At 41.1% G+C, this 23062-nt stretch overlaps 1 protein-coding gene across 3 annotated transcripts in view; it reads right to left on the reverse strand.

Moving 5' to 3' along the window:
• The window catches only part of nbeaa (neurobeachin a), a 91744-nt gene that overhangs the window by 42267 nt on the left and 26415 nt on the right, over positions 1 to 23062 (reverse strand). For all 3 annotated transcript variants that reach the window (XM_062432475.1, XM_062432474.1, XM_062432473.1), the window contains exons 2-11: positions 20405 to 20636; positions 17516 to 17616; positions 14763 to 14858; positions 14379 to 14500; positions 11344 to 11470; positions 9950 to 10069; positions 8928 to 9074; positions 1998 to 2195; positions 866 to 999; positions 15 to 123 (exon numbers count right to left, since the gene is read on the reverse strand). In XM_062432475.1, coding sequence (XP_062288459.1) covers positions 15 to 123; positions 866 to 999; positions 1998 to 2195; positions 8928 to 9074; positions 9950 to 10069; positions 11344 to 11470; positions 14379 to 14500; positions 14763 to 14858; positions 17516 to 17616; positions 20405 to 20636 — 1386 coding nt within the window. The remainder of the gene's footprint in view (positions 1 to 14; positions 124 to 865; positions 1000 to 1997; positions 2196 to 8927; positions 9075 to 9949; positions 10070 to 11343; positions 11471 to 14378; positions 14501 to 14762; positions 14859 to 17515; positions 17617 to 20404; positions 20637 to 23062) is intronic.

Below are 23062 nucleotides of genomic sequence, written 5' to 3' on the forward strand. Positions count from 1 at the left end.
GTCCTTTTACTAACCTTCTCCAGGAGGTACCCAATCACCAGAAAGCCCTTCCCACCCAGCATTTGTTCCTGCATGGCCACTGAGCTCTTCAACAACTCCACCAGGAAAGCCAGCAGAGTAGCACTGCAACACACACATTGCACACATGTATCATTATAAGAGTACTTCAATAGGTTGTTAAGGTTGGCAAGAATTTATGCTCTCTTCTGAAAAATTTACTCCACTCTCGTTTTTTATTTCTTGTCTGCCTCCTGAATCCTGCATGAAAGAAAATCCACTTCATGTTTGCATTATCACATCACATCCGCATTCACTGCAGTTTTATTTTGGTTTCATATTATAGTCTTCCTGATGATATTTGATAAACAGTCATGATGTGGAGAAGCTTCCTGAAACTGTATTTACTGTAACTGCATTAAGGCTTGTGTGATGGAGTGGTATCAGGACAATCTTGGAGCGAGAAGAACTCAGACTCTGATTTTCTAAAAGCTGCTCATCACTCCAGGAAAAACCTAATAACTGTCTTTCCACTTATTCTTACATACCCTGCTCTCTATAATCAGTTATCTCTCGTCTGCAGTGTAATTGTATAAGGTTAGTCCTTCAGATGTAAGACAATTCTCACACATAGAGGATTTGTCTGTTACCAATGTCGCTCACAGTCTCCTTTTTACTTTTTTTCCCTTTCCTTGCTGCCTCCAGGTCCAATCCAGGATCAGCTACAGTAGATGATGCACATTAAAACAATAAAGCATGCATTATTGCATGTTTCAGCCCATTTACTGTACTGCAAATGATGCATGATATGTATATCACTGCTTTCCAGGCAGCCACTGGATTCCATTCATTTCTGTAGCCCACTCACCAGACTGTGGTGTCCACAGAGCTGTCATTGAGCTGCTTGTAGTCCAGCTGAGCGAAGAGAGGGAATAGAACCTGGATGCCTCCTATAGAGTGGATGGCACTGTGGATGGAGTGGGTAACAATGGCCTTCACATCCTGTGGGACAAAGATGGACTGTTAGTGGTAAGAGAGACACATTAAGTATGGAAACACAGATACAGTCACACACACACACTCACTCACTTCCATAAATATTAGTCGTTTTAACATGAATATATCATTTGAGCCTCAGAAGATATAATATATTAGGACCATATCTGTTATGATCTGTGAACTGATTCCACAATGGATGTACATAATGTTCTTTTATTGTTTATTTGCTTCCTTTCACACATCAATCTGAAGTTTAATAGATTGATTTAAAAAATTACTTTTTTTTTAGCTGTACTGTAATTATAGATCCCTGAGAGAAATATGTTTCCATTTCCATATCACTGCAGATAGCACTTATGTACCTCTCTGTACACTACCTTATGTTGCCTGTACTAAGAAGTGCAATATTAAAAACAATGATTGTGTGACCTCTACAAACTAACTAAAATAACTATATGACTATAATACAATATGACACCCCCCCCCCTCTTTTGTAAGTGTGAATTACAGTAATTGCTGCCTGAATTGCTGCAGCATTTGTGTGCTGTAAATATTCGTATTCAAGGAGGGCTCCACCATCCTTGAACTAAGGACACTTGAAAAGAGAGAGTTAAATCATCTTTGACAGTCTTGTTTTTGGTGTTTACTGCAAGGCACAATAACAACTGTCTCCCATGAGGTGCATTCTGTATTTTCCTGTCTTTTACTAACATCTGCTTTATTGTGTTATTTTTTTTTCTTGTGTAATACCCACATGTACAGTCCACTGAGCAGAATAAATACCGGAATACCGGACCACAGATTTTTCACAAATGCTTTTGAGCAGGGTGTGAGTCAGCCTGTGACAAACTAGCCTAATAATGAAACTAAACTGCCATTTAATTTCACTTCAATCAGTCATACTTGAATTACTGAAAAAAACAGAGATGTTGACAGTGAATCAGGCATCTGGTGCTATGCTAGCGAGGAACAGTCACTCAGAAATATCCAACCAGACTGACCTGCAGCATGAGCGCGTGTGGCGAGTGGACGAAGATGGAGGGGTTTTCCCTGGGCGATGACTCCAGGCAGAGCTGGGCATCTGTGGCCTTGGCGTTGTAGGTGAAGGAGATGGAGCTGGCCAGCTTGCCATCGTACAACACCTGCTTGTGGTGCTCAGCCAGGTGGATGTCGCTCTCTGACTTAAACTTGAAAGTGCTCTGCAGAGATGGAGAAAGCGGGGCGACAGTTAGAGATGTCAGTGGTCGTGTGAGAAAGACTTTGAATAAAAGGAACAAACACCTTGTCTAGAAACAAAAGGAGTGTGAGGGCATTTCACAAGTTCAGCACCCAAAATGGAGTCTGTATAATTGCGGCGTGAGCCATGTGTAAACAACACAGCATTAGCTTAATGAACACAGCGCTAACCCGGGCACTAATTCAATTAGCCCAGAATAAGAGACAGAGAAGGGGAGCTGTTGTGTGGGAGAGATGCACTCAGCACTCCAAATTTATCTTCTCCCTTTGTAGTCTACCAACAAAAAACACAAAAGAGTACAGACACAAACTGACACAACTGTGTCATTCAATTTCTCTGTATTATGTTATATTATCTCCAGCAAATAACATAAACTTGAGCCTTCTTCAAAAGCTGCTAGACTACTTATCCTGATGAAATCTAAAATGTCTTTGTGATGCATAATTAGGGCCCGAGCGGCGACTGCAAGTCGCCTGGCGAAAGCCCTATTGAAATTGTAATGTTTATTATTATTCTTATTATTAGGGCCCGAGCAGCGACTGCAAGTCGCCTGGCGAAAGCCCTATTGAAATTGTAATGTTTATTATTATTATTATTATTAGGGCCCGAGCAGCGACTGCAAGTCGCCTGGCGAAAGCCCTATTGAAATTGTAATGTTTATTATTAGGGCCCGAGCGGCGACTGCAAGTCGCCTGGCGAAAGCCCTATTGAAATTGTAATGTTTATTATTATTATTATTATTATTAGGGCCCGAGCGGCGACTGCAAGTCGCCTGGTGAAAGCCCTATTGAAATTGTAATGTTTATTATTATTATTATTATTATTCTTCCTACATTTCGTGCCCCAATTTCGCCCCTTTCCCAAATGCGAAAATGCTTATACTTTTGCACGGACGTCCGGCCTCATCCGAAATTCGATATTTTTGGGTGGTCGCACATGGTCGACGCAGAATGGCGGAATAGCGCCCCCTACAAAGTCCAAAAATGCCCATAGGGAATTTTGCTAACTTTGTCCTATGCTCACAAAATTCGGTACACATATTTATTATACCCACATATGCAAAAAAGCCTCTTGACCTCATGACCTCAACCCAACAGGAAGTCGGCCATTTTGGTTTTGATTTTTCCCGCCTAAAATTAACTCCTCCCACAGCGTTCGCCCGATCAAGTTCAAATTAGGTACGCAACATCTCCAGACCTAGCTGAGCTTAAGTTGTGCTCTGCGCATCCGTAGGTCAAAGGGCGTGTCTGCCAGGGCTCAACTAACTTTGGCGTGCTCGCCATGTACATACGAGTGGCTCTCACGCCCACATACTTCATCCAATCAGCTTCAAACTTGCTGGACATGATGATGGCTCCGCCCTGAAAGTCCCGATATATTAACTTCCCACGTAACCCATAGCGCCCCCCGGTGGTAACAGGAAGTGAACTTAAATTCATGAAAAATACATAGTTGACCCCATCAACTTCATTCAGAACCAGTTGGTGAAGCTACATTATGAACACTGTGAAACTACGAGTAATGGCGTCCATGTGGTGACGCGGCGACCATCAATTCCTCGCCATGAAAATACGTTTGGCTTTTTGATGGCTTTATTGAACTCGTATCATCATGAAAATTGGTACACAGGTCCAGGGTTCCGACCTCAACGTCTCCATTCGCGATCTCACTCGTGTCGCCCCCTAGTGGAAACAAAAAGTGCCATATTTTACATCATCATTGTGCGATTTCCACAAAACTTCACATGTGTAATCACTGTCCCACCCTGAACGCAACCCCTTGTGTTTTGTTACGCTCTACTGCCCCCTGGTGGATGAACCATCAACCTCTCATAACTCCTTCATGCTTTGTCCAATTCACTCCAAACTTCACATGACTGATGAGTGGCCGCCCTGAACACACCAGAACACACCAGACCATATATGTAACTACCTGTGACTGCCCCCTACTGGATGAACGAAATATTGCATTTTTGGCCTCCTTCCAGGTTTTTTCTCACTTTCTGCTTCACGCCACAGCCCCGCCATGCCTCAGGCCCCGCGGTGGCATGGGTGAGCGAGGGCCCGCCATCGCCGCTTGCGGCTTTAATTTTCTTTGTTATTTCCATCTTCAATGAGGGTTAATTGGGGCAAATATAAAGAATTGTAAAGTATGTTAAAACAAGGACAGACACCTTTCTTCTCTGCTAGCTTAAAGAAAAATGCAAAATATAAACTAATTTATTTTCTCTATGCAGAAATTGTAGGTTTGTAGGTGTGTGTGTATGAGAATGTATGTCTATATCTGTCTGTCTGCACAGGTCTGTGGATCCAAGTATCCTGCGGCACCGCTGATACACTTAAGAAGCCCCAGAGATGAAAGGCCAGCCAGTTGCTCTGCTACCTTTTGCAGCAGCTCCAGAGGATGGGCGCTCTCCCCTCCGAGCATCTTGGTCCCCAGGTGCCTTGCTCAGCCTGACTGCACAGGAAAGCCCTGGGCTGCTCACAGACCTGCAGGCCCGTTTTGTTCTAAACCTTTCATCTGAGGTCTTGCTGTGGAAAATGTGCCCTGAGCCGTTTTAACCATGCAGCACAAAATTTCACACTGAAGCAAAGAGTGCCCTGCACAATGAAGACGTCGGAGGGAAAACATCCCCTCCACAGTGCGTTAACATCCTTATCTCAGTCCAAGGGCTGAATACAAATCGCTGTTTTCTACAGTACATTCCCTTCACTTTAGCTTTCTCCTTGCTTCCACTGAAGATCATAATCATTTAAGACACAAAAGGTTGCTTGTATAAACCAATAGAAGAGGTTTTGATAGTAATTATTAAAAAAGAAATACTGAATGCTAATTTGCATTTGAAGCAAACATGCACACATGACTACACACACTTACTTTTGTCAACATAACATTATTGGCAAGAGTAATTAATAGTAATTACATGTTAGAACCCCATGCTTATTATTATTTTATTATTATTATTTTATTATTATTATTATTATTATTATTATTATTATTATTATTATTATTATTTTTATACTACAGAACATATTGCTTTAGTGAAAACAAGAGCTGATGATCCAATATTAAAAAGCTTATCTATTAAACAGCTGTGTTAAAAAGCTTATCTATTAAACAGCTGCCCTGAAAAAGCTTATCCATTAAAAGTACCCCAGAATGCTGCAGCCGTGTGCATGGATAATCAATCACAAACACAAATAAATTGCTCTTTGGTTTATTTCGAAGGTTGGTGGTCCCTTTGCATGAAAAAAAACACTGAATAGCCTGAATGTGAAATTAATACACTTATTAAGATGCACATTTTTTTGCAATGTAAGCCCATTTATTGTGGTGCAGTTATGAGGTGTGTGCATATGTATAAACGTACACTAGGTGTGCGCATGCAAGCTTGTATTCATGTCGCTGTGCTAAACGAAGGAGGAGGGGAGATAAAAGTGTAGAGAGCTTTGCTGACTCTGTGGTATCAAGGGATGTACAGTATGGAGGCATTCAAGAGGCAGCGCGTGAAACATACAAGTGTGAAGGAAAGTGAAAATGTTTACGTATGAGCTTTACACACCTGCGCTTGAACACGTACAGTATGTCCCTCACCTTGTTAAGCAACCACACACAGAGCAATGAAAGTGACAACTCCCGACTGTGTCGCACTTGTCAGCTGCAGATATGACACTAAGCTGCAGTGATAACAGCGCACACACACACACACACACACACACACACACACACACACACACACACACACACACACACACACACACACACACACACACACACACACACACACACACACACACACACACACACACACACACACACACACACACACACATCATTGATTTAGGTTAAGTAAATACCTTGCAAATCTACAGTTAGGTATAATCTGAAATGTTGCACATTTCACCCTGAGCTGCAGTACATACAGTACCAAAGCACTTTCAAAAATTCTTTATGTTGTGAAATAAAACTTGTTTTTATACATAAAGCATGGCTACATTTAACAGAAGACCCCACACTTTTTACACCTAAATTCAATAGTCAAAAAATTGTCAGAATTGCGAAGTTGTCAATACTCTGCAAAAGACACAATTCATTCAGTAAAGAATCTGTCAAGTAGTAGTGACGTTTGATACCCAGTCCTATACAAGTCAGTGTTTTTAGGGAATAGAATTCTCTAAAAGTGCAATATTTAAATGCAGATAACAAAAACACATTCAATAATGCCATTATGAAACCTGACAAGAACACACAGAAGACACGTGCACGCAAAACACACACAGAGGCAGACAATACAGGTGCCTACATAGACTCACACGGTTCATTAATTACGTTGTGGCCAGACTGTTGGCAGTGCTCTACAATGAGGACATCCGGACTTCTGATGAAGAGTGCAGCAACACACTCAGCAACACGTGAGGGACGGCACATACAGAGAACGCACACTCCCGATTTCTTTCGACTACAGCCCGCATAGAAAAACAAGATGTTATATTCCATCTTCTACCGTCATTAGGAGAGCATGAAAGTGCCCAACTACACACACACACACACACACACACACACACACACACACACACACACACACACACACACACACACACACACACACACACACACACACACACACACACACACACACACACACACACACACACACACACACACACACACACACACACACAGTGCACATTCTGTGCACACAGTGTGTCGGCCATAACGAGCCATGCCGAGTGAGAAGACCTTGAAGAGCCTCCCTGTGCTGAAGGCTTGTTTAGCAGAGCGAGGAGAGTGTCTGTCTGCTTCTTGCTCCTCATTATTGAACAGTAACATTGACGGTGGCCGAGACCAAGAGGCTACAAACAGCTACGTGTGTGCTCACTCGCAGACACACACGCACATGCACACACTGTACAATATACATAGATACAGTTCTCTTCCCCACCGATTAGGCAGTACCCCAGAAGCTTGTCACATTCACACATCATCATCTGCGTGAATTCATGAGAACAAGGACCGGCCTATATTCGCATTAAGACAGGAAGCTGTGTGACACAAGCTGAGTCCCAGTGGCGTTCCTCCTTTAGCCGACTGAAAAACCCGCATACTCATCATTACAATACCAGTGCCGAGTCCTGCGGCTTCGAAACAACTGAGCCATTTAATGGTCTCTTCTGGGCATCTGAGAAGCCCATTCTGCACCATGCAGAGATGCAATCATCTGGCTGATCAGCCTCAGGGAAACTATGGGCTGTGACGGAGAGAGGAATCAGTATTCATGGCAGAGAAACAGCAAATCCCAAGCATCTGATCATTAGGGGGAAGATGTGGGAACTTTTTTCTATACCGAGCCATATGTCTTATCATGCCAGATAGGAGAGTTTGTGAGAAAGATAAAGGTATGAACTGTCACATGTATGATTCAGTGCTTCTATATAGGAGTCACGCAATCCACGGCATGTGTGCTCTGCATGTTGACGATGTGTTTTTCAGTGCAACATTAACAAGTCTCGCAAATTAAAGAAAGGAGTTGTTGAAAAACCAGCAGCTGTTCGTGCACATCAGCAGCCTCAAATATCCGTGCAGTCTCGTGGTGCTGAAATCTTGACAGCTTTGGACACCTTCGTAAACAAGCTGTAAGTGGCCTGAGGCGTGCAAGTCTGCCAAAACAAGAAGCAAGACAGCTGGCAAGGTTTTTTGCGGCACCTTTGTTGTTACCGTAAGCCAAGCCAAAAGGCAGAGATGGTGATTTCTAAAGCTATAAGTGCTCCAAAATCAACATTGTGAAGCCTCATTTGAATATTTTTTATTAACAGAAATACCCTAACCGTCTCAGTGGTTTAAAAGCAAAATCTCCCCATAGATGCTTCCAAACTGCTGCACATCATCAATTTGTGATGACCCAGGAGGTGTTTGTTGATAGTGTTGCTATTTACTTTCACGTTGTGCCCTTTTTATCTCAATCTGCTTCATCAATTTAAACTATGATTTCGCCCGTTTCTAGCCTCAGCATTTTATTGGGCAACAAGTTGTCTGAAAATTGGGTTGCGATTGCAGCCTCGGCCCTCGCTCACAACACATCACAGCATGTCTTGCAGCTCTACAACATTGTGATCTACTGCTGAGATGTTCTGGCTGACAGGAAGAGGATTCATCTAAAAGAAAAAATGTTCCTGCACCTACAGTATTAGATTACTCTCATGAAGACAACTCCCCCTGTCAAAAGCTTGGTTTTGGACAATAAAACTGGTTCCATTAATTTTGCATCAAGGTTAAGAGTGTGAAGCTGTGTTTTACATTTTGATTACCTCTACCTCTCCTGCACAGAATTTCTCTCTGTATACTTGTAAAACAGTTAAAAACAATGGGCACATACATGCAACAATAACTACTGTTTATACATTTTAAAGCATTTCAAAGTCCCATTTACATTACAACAAAAACCTCACTATACCACAAGGGCACCCTGGCACCAATGTACAGGCTATTTTTTTGCGATTGAGAGCCAAAGAATGATTGATGGCCTCAACTACTTCTAGCTGACAAAGTGAACGGGCAAAGACGGCAGTAAGCAACATTGACATTGTAATCCTAAGGTTGCCAGGATATTCCACCTGCCAAATGGTGCATGACATTGATGCACTGTAAAGGGTGCAGAGTATATTCAGTATGGTGCATGATAAGGTAGTACGTGTACCTTGTATCCTGGGCCAAGTTGGTGAATGGCGAAGATCTGAGCTGGGTTGAGAGCTTCACTGAATACGTAAATGGCTCCCAGCTGACCGCAAAAGACCCTGTTAGCGTCCGCTGTCTCTGATGAACCCAGGAAACACTTGTCATAGCTCTGAAAAAGACAGCACACGTGGAAAAATGTATCTGCCATGTTATGACATTTCAAAACTTTGAGATTTTACTTGCAAAGGGGAGTTGGGAATTAACAATGATCAGTGAGGAAGTCAAATGTGTCCTTTCTTGTTGAAAGTCGCTTTCAAAGATGGACATTTTTTATGACCTTTGATAGCTGCTCTTTTTTAATCATTCTGTTACGCTGTTCTGATACCCTTTAACACAATAAGATCTTAATTCTTCTGTGTTGTCAAAGTGATAAAATACGTTTTTTTTATCAGCCTTTGGAAAAAACAAGCCCAACACATTTTGAGACCTATAAGTATAACTATAAGACATTTTTTTTACAGAGAATAACACCAGCCCTCAGTAATTATAGCAATGTCAAGAGCCAACCATGAAAGCAGTGTAATGGAGGTTCTGCTGCCACTGAGAGGTCAGGCTACCTGTCCCCTGCTAAATGGAAAAGTTGGAAGTTGGAGTTTGGGCAAGCTGTGCTGGAACAGGGCCCAAGGGCAACTCTGCCCCGGCTGACGAATGCAGAGGTCAAACCTCAAATGTTTGCCAACATCACGAAAGGAGGGAAGCGTGAAGTAGAGCCAGACTAATGCTGATACACAAGTTGTTTAGGAAGAATATTACTGGTAGCACCATACAGTATGATATTAAAAAATGGTAAAGATCAATGAAATTTGGCTTTTTTACCAGATCATTTAATAATAAACTCAATATTCATAATCGACTCTTTGCCATTATCTCCACAACAATTAATTACTTATCTCAAGTGAGGTTTTTTTCCTGAAATACTTAACGTAATAGTTTTCCACAAATGTCTGAAGAATGCCTCTAATAAGCCAATAACTGTGCTCTTACGTCGTTGGTGTTGACGTGCCAGGCCATATCGCCGTAGGAGACCAGTTGACCGTTGACATAGCAACGGATCTCGGAATTCCTCCAGCGGTTGTAGATGTGGACGATGCTGATCATGTACCACTAAAAAATACAAAAAACACATTCAGAAAGATGATAATTTTAACATTTACAAACTGAAGCATTTGAGTTACTCCAAACTTTTGTATTTTGTTGATTAAGAACTGCGCTGTCTCTATTTTTTATGGTATTATTTGGTGGAAACAGTAACATGTTTTAATTGATTTTATTTTCCAATTTAATTGTTTGTTTCTCTTTTTATCGTGCCTTTAAATGTTTGTAATGCTTTTATTATGTAGAGCATTGTCTCTCTCATTTGTCTTTGAAAGGTGCTATACAAATAACCTTGTCATGCTTAGCCTCCCTTACAGTTCAAATCCATTATATTGACAACACTATTGTAAGGCAAACCTGATGAAGCCTGTGGTGAGCAAAATGTGTTCTCACTGTAGCATTTATCATTCTATCAACACAAACTATTCATAAGAGCATCCTGCTGCGCAACGATTCATTTTAGATTTTTTTTTTGTAGATCACAGTAATTTTGCATTAAGATGTTTTTGTCCTGCTTGGTCAAGTAACCCTAACCCTGAGCATTTTCCCTCTAACAGTGTTAGCTAAACCAAAAAAAAACCCCAAAGATTTCCCTTTGCTCATCTTAATATGCCATGCCATTAATATGCCATAATGTGTGTGTGTGTGTGTGTGTGTGTGTGTGTGTGTGTGCATGCGTGTTGATTACAAAGCATCTTATGCCTGGTGACAATACACACCGGTTCCCTGGAGAAAACACTGAAATGGTGGCTGCACGGGGGAGTAGGACAAGCTAGAATTGTGCTGGTGTATGCATAGCTGGTGAGTGGACAATATAACATGTGCATGAAAGTGCTCACACACACACACACACACACGTGCACACACACACAGTGGATAAATATGCTGTGAGACATGGTGGATTATAAATTGATCAAATGGAACCACTGGGAACTTTGTTAGGCTGTGCAACAATTCTACTGGGTCAGCATATACGGCAGAAGGCCATCTCATCAAGGGAATGTTTGTGTTTATGTGTGCATGAAAGAGTGCGTGTTTGTGTGCAGGACAGCAGCAGAATGCTGACAGTGCGGTAGAGGGGCAGTGTGCGGGTCTTAATTGACAGATCTTATCTACACTCATCCACACTCCTAGTGAGTACAAGGATAGATAGAGAGAGAGCAGCAACACACTTTTGATGCTGTCTAATCGAGTAAGTGGCACAGGATTGCCAAACTCTGCACTGGCCAAAGCCCAATTTGGAGTTATTTGGTTTTGTGTGCATGTCTTTTTTCATGTCTTACCTTACGAGGTTGGAAATCATATTTCACACAGTGCTGAAAGCCTTTTCCTTTCGACTTCAACGATGTCACGATGAGACAGTTTCCCACAAAGTGAGCGGAGTAACCTATTCCTTTACTGGTGCGAAAACTGCAGAGAATCAGAGAGAGTTACAAATATTTCAGTCTTTTATGTTGTGTGTTTGAAAATAGTTTCAGCTTCACTTAATAATGTTTCATAGCATTTAAAATTAATAATAGCATTTCTTGATGAATAGCACAAATTTCAGTGTTCAATGAGGAGTTTCATTAGATTTTTCTGTAACTGAATGACTTGACATTTTTGGATGTATATTACAAAAAAAACGTTTCAAAAGTTAAAGCAAACATTTGTGAAAATGACATCTCGATCACAGTGCGTTGTCCGATTTGATCTGTCAAACCTGCTTTGTTGTAAACAATAGGATATTTTTTACACTATAACTGCAAAAGATCATCCACATCAATAAAGTCAACATCTTTTATAAATTGTACCAAAAGAAATTCTGCCAACCAAAATACAAGCAGGGCAACTTTTACACTGACACATCTCATCATTTAAACCAATACCAGTCACAAAAAGCAGGATTTTCTTTGCAGCAGCACCAGGGGTCCCAGATCACAGGTTGTGCAGAAACACTGCTAATCCCCCTCCTTCTATTTTTCCCTCATAATGATTCTCTTACTGCTCTCGTAACCTCTATGTAAAACCCAGCCTCAGCTAAGCTTCTTCATGAAACAACAAGACACATTTAACTTCTATAATCAGCCTGAAAGGATCACACACATAGCGGGGCCAGAAAGCAGATATAAATCCCTGTCAAGTGAATCCCTGGTACATGTTAGGAGCGTGTTATCATGGTCGTCAAGCAGCTGTGGAGGCCAGTATCAGACAGGCTGCTGGAGTAGCAGCTGTGTCTGGGGGAGGATGATAAGACCTGGGCCAGAGGAGAGGAGGGCGCACTCGCTCCTCACTTACCATGAAAACCTGACAAACGGTTACTAAGGAAACAGGATTACATCCTGACACTTTTCATGATCATCTCTGTGATGTTATCCAGTGAATATAAGGATGCATGTCATCCTTCCTGTAGACGTCAAGCTCCGCACCTCTTTTACAGAACCTTTCCGTCGGTAATGAATCACAGTTTGACTCTGTGAGGGGGATAGCGGTGCCGTGAGGATGCCAGTGGTTAACGTCAGAGTGAAGAGGTGGAGGAAAGAAGCCAAGCAGCGGAGTAAAGGAGTTCAATTAAACAAAAGGTCAGAGCTAATGAAGCTTCATGGTGGGTAACGGCTTGCACTTACAACACTAACGGCGAGGCCAGTGAGGTCCAGGGCTGCTCGACGATCGGAGGCATCCACCCAGAACACTCATAATGGAGAACCATGACATTTAAAGTTATGTTCTAATTCATAATCTGTTTATGTATTAACTTCCTGCCTGTGTCATTCAGTCTGATGAGTTAAATTATAAACTCTCATGAGTTAACAAAAGAAACTTTTGGAAAATTCTTAATAAAAAGTGGCAGAAATGTTTTTAAAAATAGTCAGGTGATGAACACTGAATGATGTACTTGTTTTGTGCAGAAATATATTTAATAGTTTATCTGAAGCTAATGTGAGGCTTCAGCAGTGTGAGTGAGACAAATCAAGTGAATATCTCAAATTAATCTTTATGTTTCCATAACCAGAAGAGGGAACTTGGTATATACTTTACATATTTGATCACTCTCCCTCAACCTGCGTCATTTATGCTCGTTTCAGTTAGTTTCTCCTTTTTTTAACCAGAATGGATTTTGACACCCGGAGTGAACAGGCCTGAACTAGTTGTATCCAGCAGCCCCATCCTCAAAAGAAAAAAGACATTATAGGTCAAAAATTCAGCCTGGAAAAATTACCAGTAGTTACATTTGAGTGACAGATGCCATACAGCGGCTGTGGTTATTTTGACCCAGAGAAGTGATGCAGTTTAGATGACGTCAATATAAGGTGACACATTTCCATAACTGGAGGTGGTGGGTTAGATGGTTGGCTACATAGATAGATGGCAAAAAGTGGATTTCGCTGCAGGGGACAGCTGTTCACTTCCCGTTTCCAACTGCAAGTGTCATGTTTTTAACTGAAAATCAATCAATCAAGTCAATCAAGTGGGATTTGTTGCAGTCTTTATTGTTCTCATGAAAACAAAAGGTTGCTTAACTTACTCTAAATTTTGTAGTAGTCAAAGTAGTGATGTTAATCCACACCGCGTTCAAGTGATCATTTTAACCCATACTATCATCTTTCCTAATCCTTGTGCCTAAATTAATCCAGACCTTAACCACAGCACTGTCACACCATAAAATATCATTATTTACATAATTAACAGTGATTTGTAACACTTTTGGAAAGCAATGATAGAGGCCGTATATTAGAAAATGCTCATATAGATCATTTTGGAGTGCACGGTACAATCGACCTATGTGGTGCTTTTATTTATAAGGATGTGTTGGTATTCAGCTGTATACTTCTTCTTTGTTTAGATTGATGGTGACGGCAAAAGTAAAAGAGTGAGTTTATGCAGGGGTATATTTCTCAGTTATTTGGAGGTACATCTCCCCCTTACAAAGGAAGTAAAATCTGCAGCATTACTACTGACAGTGAAGAAACTGGTGTTTCTATATCTCCTTACAATCTTTTCTTCTCTGTACGAATGAAACTAGAAAATGGAAAATGGAGTCTACAAAGAAAGCCTTCCTCTGTCATTCTGAAGGACTGACACAAAAAGCTGATGTTAACCATTGATGTTTTAGATCCCTTTTTTCTTCTATTAAGCTCCTCTGTAACGACACTGGCAAAAATATCATCATGATGTCTTGGGTCATTACAAAAAAATGACAGATTCATGGTCATTAGACAGAGCTGAAGTGTTTTCATTTTTTCAAAGTTCAGAAAAAACTACTTTAAGATGATTTCAGTCCCAATAAAAGAATGTAATTTTGTTATGTAAATGTCAAGATGAATGCTGTTCTTCTTACCAATAGAGGTACGGCTTGTCTTTATCCACATTGATGTTGTTGAGTGGATCCTGCCTGAACCAAGTGTTGATAGTGAATCCGTTCTGGTAAGGCCATTTGGCAATCGGCGGCAATGCTATAGCCTGAGAGAGGATACACACACATCAGACCAGTTCTTGCCAATGTTTTTAGCAATCAATATGTCACTCAGTCACTTCCTTTTCACCATTCAAGTCATTGCACTGGTGGAGTAAATTGGTAATTAAGATGTGCTGACTGACTAAAATAAGAATGCAGCAAGGGACTGTTTAGCAATTTGGGTGCATAATGGAATAAATTGAACTTATTTTTGTTAATTGGGCTCATGTGCTTGTGTGTTTATGTATCTATATTGGTCAGTCTCACCGCTGCGCTGCGTCCTGGAAAGTTGAAAAAGGTATCAGGACCGTGCCTCTGAGGCATCTGGTTCAACACCGACAACAGCTTGATAGCATGCCTTGGCTGGAAGAGAGAAGAGAGGAGAGGGCAGGGGAGGAGAGGACAGGCGAGGAGAGAGTGATTGTCATTTAGTATGTGACAGATGCCGCCTATCAGAGGGACAGGGGAGAGAATCTGTTATAAAAAAAAGCAAAAAAAACATGGTGTGACATCACATCTCTACCACAACCCCACTGGATCAATAACTCTTCAATCACCTCCGCCCTCCCCCGCCAACACCTCATCAATACCATGGCAACCCTTAATCGATCTGTCTCTGGAGAGAGCTGCTGGGGGAGGAGAAATTGGAAAAGACAGGGAAATAGAGGCAAGGTGGATGGGGTAGGATTTTTTTATTGGACAGAGGTGGTACAGGGAGAAGGAACCAAAGGGATGGATGATGGTTTTGCTGTGGACGACTGATCAGTGACCAGGGGTTGTTGATGGTAGTTCTCTTGGAGCCTGAGTAGAGCAGAGATTGATGAGAGGGGACGAGGGCATATTGACTCAACTAGCAAACATCAGCGGCTGCTAAGGTATCACATACTTTGAATGCCACGCAGCCTTGCTAACCCTACAGTGAGACGAGAACGTTGAGCGTGACAAAACCATCCTAAATCTCCCCGGTTCAGTCTTAATTCATCCACTCTGAATCAAATAAACCCAGCAGCTAAAAGCTGGACAAATCGGCAAACTACAGAGAGCAGTTAAGATGACAGCAAGTAGCACTGTAATTGGAACTTGTACTAAGCAGTCCTGTCTCTCAAATGCTAAATTAACCTTATTAACAGGAACTTAATGTAAACCTAGCAATGTAATTCTCAAGTATGAATCAGCAACTACCTGGCCTGTATACACCCTCCTTTTTTCCACTTTAATTTTAGTTTTACCAATTTCATCGAATTATTTAGGTAAAATTCCACAATGAACAGTTTGGCACAATGTATTTTCAGTTTGAAAGACTGAGGCAATCAGGTGTAAGATGGCTTCATGTTGATGTTTCAGTGAACGAGAAAACCTGTTAATGAAACCCTTTTTTAATTCTCCTGCATATTAATTTTGGGCATACACTCATTTGCAATAGCCATAAATTAAGCAAATGTCTATATTATTGGGGGAAAATCCTGATAGAAGGGGCCCAGGAAAACATAAGACCTTGAACAAGGCACTTATCTGTTCAGGGGTTAGAAGATAGTGGTTTTAAGTACAGTATGTAGAGTGTGACAATATCCATGATTCACCAAGAGAAAAAACTATGCTGAATTCAAATCTTATTTCATGGGCGTTTCTCCTTCACAGCTGATTAGGCTGTCGCTGTTTCCACCATGCTTCTATCACTCAAACAAAAACAACATAGTCAAACCTCTGTTGCATTAATAATGTCAATTACAAGAGAAAATATGAGTGTGAAACTAAATTAACCTTGTCTCGACATACACTCGCAAATCAATCCCAACATTTAATATGCAGGGCTTCTGCCAGTGTATTGCAAGCCTGGCAGTCCACTAAGTATTTTAAGATGTTTTATAAACTAAAATGTGTTATACAAGTAGTGTAGCTCCTTTAAGGAATAGCGCTGTACATAGCAGTGTGCGGTCGAGATATAGAGAGAGAGAGAGAGAGAGAGAGAGAGAGAGAGAGAGAGAGAGAGAGAGAGAGAGAGAGAGAGAGAGAGAGAGAGAGAGAGAGAGAGAGAGAGAGAGAGAGAGAGAGAGAGAGAGAGAGAGAGAGAAACGGAGCAGAGAGTATTAAGTCAGCAGCATAGCTGTGAACAGTGTGTGTATGTACAGTTTAGGTTATTAGTCAATGAATACATGCTACCATTCCTCAAGACCCAAGCCAAGTTCCCATGTCTTACCTGCCACACAGCTCAAGTGAAGGGGGTCAGCCACGAATCTAGCGACTAATGTGGCCTCCTTTAAGGTTTACCAGCTATTCTCATTTTAGTGACAATCTCATCCACTCCTCTGAGTTTAGCTCAGCACCCAAACACAAACCCACATTAGTACACAACCATCCTATATTATTCAAGTCTACTAACATAAGCATCACATTAACCAACATCCAGACTAATGACATATACAAACAAACTCATTGTGTATAATTAATCTCGGATGAAATACATTTATCTCCCACAAATATTAATTGTAGTATGCTGGCATATTAGAGCCAGTGGTACAACTCTTACATCTTTTGCAGTAAATACTTCATATGAGTCACTTTTGTTGTTAAAACACACTGACATAATTATCACCAATTTAGGCAATTTCCCAGAATTAATCAAGAGTGAAATAGGGCTTTTACTATCACTGTCAAATCAGTCTAGAGACAGCAAACATTTGGGGGGGTTTTAGTGTCATGATCTCTGCCATCAGAGAGAGAGGTTTGGATTGAAGCTTCCTCTCTCATAGGGGGCGATGAGTATGATGAGATGAGTATTTTTGAATGTCATCCACAAAAGAAATGTCAACAGCAATTACAGATGTCAGGCGTGCGTACAAAATGAAATTTAAAAAAAAAATCATATTTTAACATGTGATTTTTATGCTTGTTAACCTCCACAGCACTTATGGATGTGCATGTGCCTTATCATCAAAAATATGGTCACAACACTGTAGCCCTAATATGATATCTACTGATATACACACACAACTTCCATCAGAGGGTGTCCACCAGCTTACCCAGATGCCGTTGTCTCCCCTCAGCATGCTGAAGAGTAGCTTTAGCTCCTTGACTGTGATGCTGTAACTGGCCATGACTCCCAGCATGTCCACCAGGAGGTCTGAGAAACACACAGAGGCGGAAAGTGAGCGCAAGAAACAGAACAAACAACCCAAATATGTCTGTGTGTGGTCTGTCATAGACTACTTTTGGGGAAAAAGGGAAAAATTAGAATTAGTTAATTGGTGACGGCTTGTCCAACTAGGAACAAAAGCCGTGACCTCGACTAGGACAAAGATGATTTTTTTTGGTCAGTGGTTATGGTTAAGGTTAGGGAGAGCCTCCAGGAAATGAAGTCAATCTAATGTCCCCAAAAGTGACCATGATCAGTAATGTGTCGGTGTGTGTGCACGTGTACGTGCGTGCGTGTGTGTGTGTGTGTGTGTGTGTGTGTGTGTGTGTGTGTGTGTGTGTGTGTGTGTGTGTGTGTGTGTGTGTGTGAATGTGTTCGTGAGTCAGCATTTAGAAGGCCCTCAACTGACACTCCTCAGATAAAATATGGTGAGGTCATCAGAAAGAGACGGTTAGTATGTTTGAGTGTTGTGTAATCTTTTATTCAATGGAATCAAAATTCAAGTGTGTTCAATCCAAGGAGTCAGAGCTTCTCTATTGAATACAAAATACTCTCAACGTTGAACACTGAGCGTAGTAATCACAGTGCACAGCATTACTTCATGCAGTGGCCTTGTACAACATGACATTGAATTTTGTCATGTTAGTACATTCAATTCTTTTTTTTGGCGTAGTCATGGCTTAGTTAGAGTTTATCCGTAACATATTTATGCTCAGAAAATACAGTTAACTAAATAATTATATGTTTAAATATTTGATTGTGATACGTTTTTCACTCTTCTGTCAGCTGTAAAGGGCAGGTTTGTTTTTTCTACTCAAGCACAAGAACAAAACAAAAAAAGGGAACAAACAGCAAGACAACATTATATCACTGTTTTATTATTACCAATGTCTTAACATCTAAGAATCATTTTCCTGTTGTCTTATTATATATTTATCTTACCACACCAGGTAATTTGAGGCTAAAACTAGATGTCTAAATGTGTGTAATACTCTCAGCTACAAGCTAAATAATCTAATACTTATAATACTGACAACTGTAACAGGCTTAGTTTGTATGTTCAGATTATATCCAAGGCTGAAAATCTACTATATCAAATATAATAAGTACCTTTTTTTCTTTCTTTTATCTCCACATTTTAATAGGCCCTCTAACACTCTAACAACCTGTCGAGAACATTACTAGTGCTGCAAAAGAGCTCTTATTTAAAGACAACATGCCATGGAACTGACAAAAACAAGGCTTCAAACACATTTCCCTATGAATATTTAATCAGATATTAAAAAGCACATTGTGTTAGAAGGCATTTGTTTGGTCAGAATGACCTTGCTGCCTCACTGACTTTCACTTCACAACAGCCACAACAGATCAGTGAGGATATGGCAGAGGTACAGCACAGTGAGCCAATCTGCTTACAAAGGCTCTTCTCTCCCATTAGGCCTGCTAGATATGAAGTATGAGTGTTCCCACAATATTTCATTAGTCAGAGTCCAGCGATAGGGAATAAAGCAGAAGGCTAGCTCACCGAGGTGCTCGGTATGAGAGGAAAACGCGATGCATAATGTCCTAGATTCAAAACCCCTAAGCTCTGTTTTTTTGCATGATCAATCCATGTAGGTCATTTCAAATAGCTTTTAAAAATCATGGTTAGAATCAAGGTTTAGAAAGGGAGTCTGTGGGAATTGGCATTAAATTGATTTAAGCGCCATATACTCTGCTGTGGTGAGCAGTAATAAGTCACAGAAGTTATAAAACACATTATCCTGCGGTGGTAGGGAGGACAGAGAGGACACTGGGGGGAGGGGAAAGAAAGGACACGCACACCGAGGCATTGTTAAAGGTAAAGCAAGGTCAATATGATCATGTAAAGAGCCGGCTGTGTATGTGCTGTTTTGTGCAATCAAGAACCGGTGCAAATCTGCAGCACACACACAGAAGCGTACTGAGGTCATTACTCTGCTTCTGCTGCACCATCACCAGTGTGTTGTTATGAATGTCTGACTGCGGGGCAAATACACCTGCACACATGAAATATTTCTGCTATGAACACCAAGTCTGAGGTGAGTGAAAGACATCTTCAACTGCAGATTCTGAACTTTAGGAAATATGCCTACAAATATTTTTAAACAAAACTTGTAATATGCTTGAGAGTATGCTAAAGCAATTTTGTTATTCCTAAAGATAAATGTTCCAGTGTTAACCATGTATTGTCAGCTACTATAGAGTTAAATGTCAGAAATGTTCAACAAACACACACTGTAGAAGGTGATTTCTCCACCAGAAGGAGACATGTGTGGCTTTCTCTTTTTTCTTTCTATGGTTTTACTTTTGTTTTTCACACCTACACATACAACCCAATGCTGGATGCAGTTTAAGCTCTTGATTTGTGATTTTGAAAAGATACTTTTCAGAAAATCACTACCTGTGGGAAGTCACTACCTAGACAATAAAGATGAGGATAATTGGGAAAAGCTAAAATAAAGCAACAAAATAGTGCAATACAAGTCTTTACACACACTTAACATCATACACTGATGATATCAGACAGTGTAAGGATATCCACAGCTACCTTTAAAGCACTTCTTTAAATCTCCCAGTGTTTAGTGTAAAAGTGGGTCTGAGTGCACTTCTGACACACAAGCCATGATGTCAGCATCAGCAGTGCAGTGAAACTGTGATCAAAGCTCGATTTTATTCATACAATAATTACATGTTTTTGTCTTCATGTGTGTCACTGCATGCTCATGAATTCACCCTCTGTCTGTCCGTTGCTCACCTGCAATCATGTCGTCCACGGTGCTCATCTTGAGCAGCACCTGCTGGATGAGGCCGACCTCGGTGCTGGTCTGTAGGTTACGTACGCTCTTGCGGAGGATGGCGGTGAACATGCTCCAGATCTCAGCCTGGCACGTCACCTCGCAGTGGGAGAGCAGCTCCACCATGCAGCCGATGCTCTCCGCCTCCTGGATGATGAAGTTCATCTCCAGGTCAAATTCGCCGCCCACCAGCTGGAGGAAGGAGGAGGGAGCAGGGGCATGGTTTGGGGAGGCAAGAACGGGCAGGGAACCAATGGTAAGGATGGCAGATAGTGGAAGTGTTAGGTTGGGGGGGGGGGGGGGGGGGGGGGTAATGAAGCAAGTGGGAGAAAAAAGAGAACGAAAAGAGAGAATGATTTAGTGAAGCATTTAACCTTTTGTCTATAGGAGAGGTAAGCCTGGCTCCTGATGGATGCTGATTGTTGTTAGGAAAGCATTTCTTCTGCCGGGGGCCGCACATTCTGCAACAAATAAACGTCCTTCATCTGTTCGCACGCGCACACACACTCACACACACACACACACACACACACACAATCCCATCTCCTCTGACCCCCCCTCTCTCTTTCTAATATGAGGAGCACAGCACACTTCTCTGTGAACTACAATCACTCGCAAAATCACAGTAGGCATAAAAATGTCCCCCTCTACTGCCTCAGATACGCACAGAACCATGCAAAGACAAAAAGGTACCCACACACAGAGACAAAAAACACACAGACTAATACAGATTTCAGTCCCTGTCCTCTCAGATAGCATTAGTCAGTGGATACCGTACTTTTAAAATCAAGTGCAAATGTCCTGTCTCATAATGGCTGATGCACTATAATTAGCCGTGAAAAGTGCAGCCTTCATATCACTGTGCATGACATACACACTTGCACACTCACTCATGCAGCACATAAACACCCGCATACCCACACAGTTCATCCTCAGCATACTACACTGTCCAGGAAATGGTAGCTATGGCAACCAAGTAGCTAAGAGAGCACCATTGAGGTTATTAACTCAAATGGAACAGCAACATGCAATAGATTATGGGAAGCTACAGGTGACCATAGAAGCAAAAAACAAAGACGCAGTAAAGGATAAATATGACTGCGACTACACTCTCTGCACAGACACAGAGAATGTAAAAACTGGATACATCTAGTATGTTTCACAATAAGATAAAAATAAGAGAGAGTTCTGAATAATGAAATATCTATAAAAGGAATGAAGGAAGGTGTTGGTGGCAATGAATAACATTATCATTATCTTATTGTTTCAGCTGTTGTGCTTTTTAAAATAATTATTCCAAGCAAGTTATGAAAAATTATTTTAAAAGTTATTTAACCTGTGTAGAGTTTTTCTGATTTATTGAACAATGGTCGAGCACTTCATTGACTTGAATATCAATTTGTAGTCATCTCCATCACAACTGAGCAAACTCTCTCCACTGATGAAGACCATGAAAAAGTTTGTAAGTGGACGTTGACTTAAATCTGCATTAACTGATTTTTTGGCCACATAGGCACAGTTGTCCACCTGACAAATTAAAGTCCAACTTTCCTTATAGCTGTTTTTGGTCTCCACTGACACTTGAGAGAAATATCTGGTTATCTTATAGCGACTTAATGCTCCACTTTGTTCACCAGCTAGTCATTACCTTTGCAGTCTGATGCTGCTCAGACAGTGTCCAGTGAGTTTTTTGGGCTTTTTTGCTTAAACCATTTGCTGCGTCTGAAAACAACTCTGATCTCAGCAGTGGGAATGAACCAAAACAGTAAAAATGGAGAATCATACAACTAAAGCGATGTGCTGAAAGACACTGAAACGCTTTGTGGAGCTGAAGGGAATTACGGAGTCAGGTAATAATAAACAACCTCTCTCATGTCATTTAAACCATTGTTAATTAAATAATATTTGTCAAATCATTTTCTATGTGATTATGCCCTTATCAAAATATACACAGTATACGCAAAAAATACAATTAATATTATCTCATCCCTGTAATTTACAAATATAGAATAACATACATACAAATGTCTGGAATTAATAGACAGAAAACTAACTGATTCATGCTGCAGCAAACACAAAGACATAAAGAAGGTGGAGTGCAATGGGTCATCTTTCCTATGCTGTCATATATAATATTGACATATAATGGAACATTAGCTGCTGCAATCATTAGCAACAGCAGCATTCAGTACATGATGTTGGCAAATCGACAGACTTGGTCTCTGCCCCAGTGAGGCCTTTAACATTAAGGGTTAGACCATTTACTGACGTCACCTTGTGATCTATCAGGTTTTAGACTGGTCAATATAACACCACCAATCCAACTGCATGATGTCCATGCTCCATCTTATTTTTTTTCCTCTCCTTGGACCAACTGGCTGCCTCGCATTTCTCACTCTCTTTCTGTCTTCCTCTCTCTCTCAGTGAAGTGATCCAGTGCACTCTGCCAACGCATTAGCAAAGATTAGACAGCACCCCTGAACGAGGAATGGAATAAAAAGAGGAAGAATTAATTCATCCTACATCAAATTTTCCACTCTCCTCTGAGGTTCCCAATTATAGATCTCATGGGGGACCGCCTGTGTCCTACCAACATCTATACAACTTGCCGGTGTGAA

Source organism: Scomber scombrus, chromosome 14 (genome assembly GCF_963691925.1).
Source record: "Scomber scombrus chromosome 14, fScoSco1.1, whole genome shotgun sequence".
Classification (NCBI taxonomy): domain Eukaryota; kingdom Metazoa; phylum Chordata; class Actinopteri; order Scombriformes; family Scombridae; genus Scomber; species Scomber scombrus.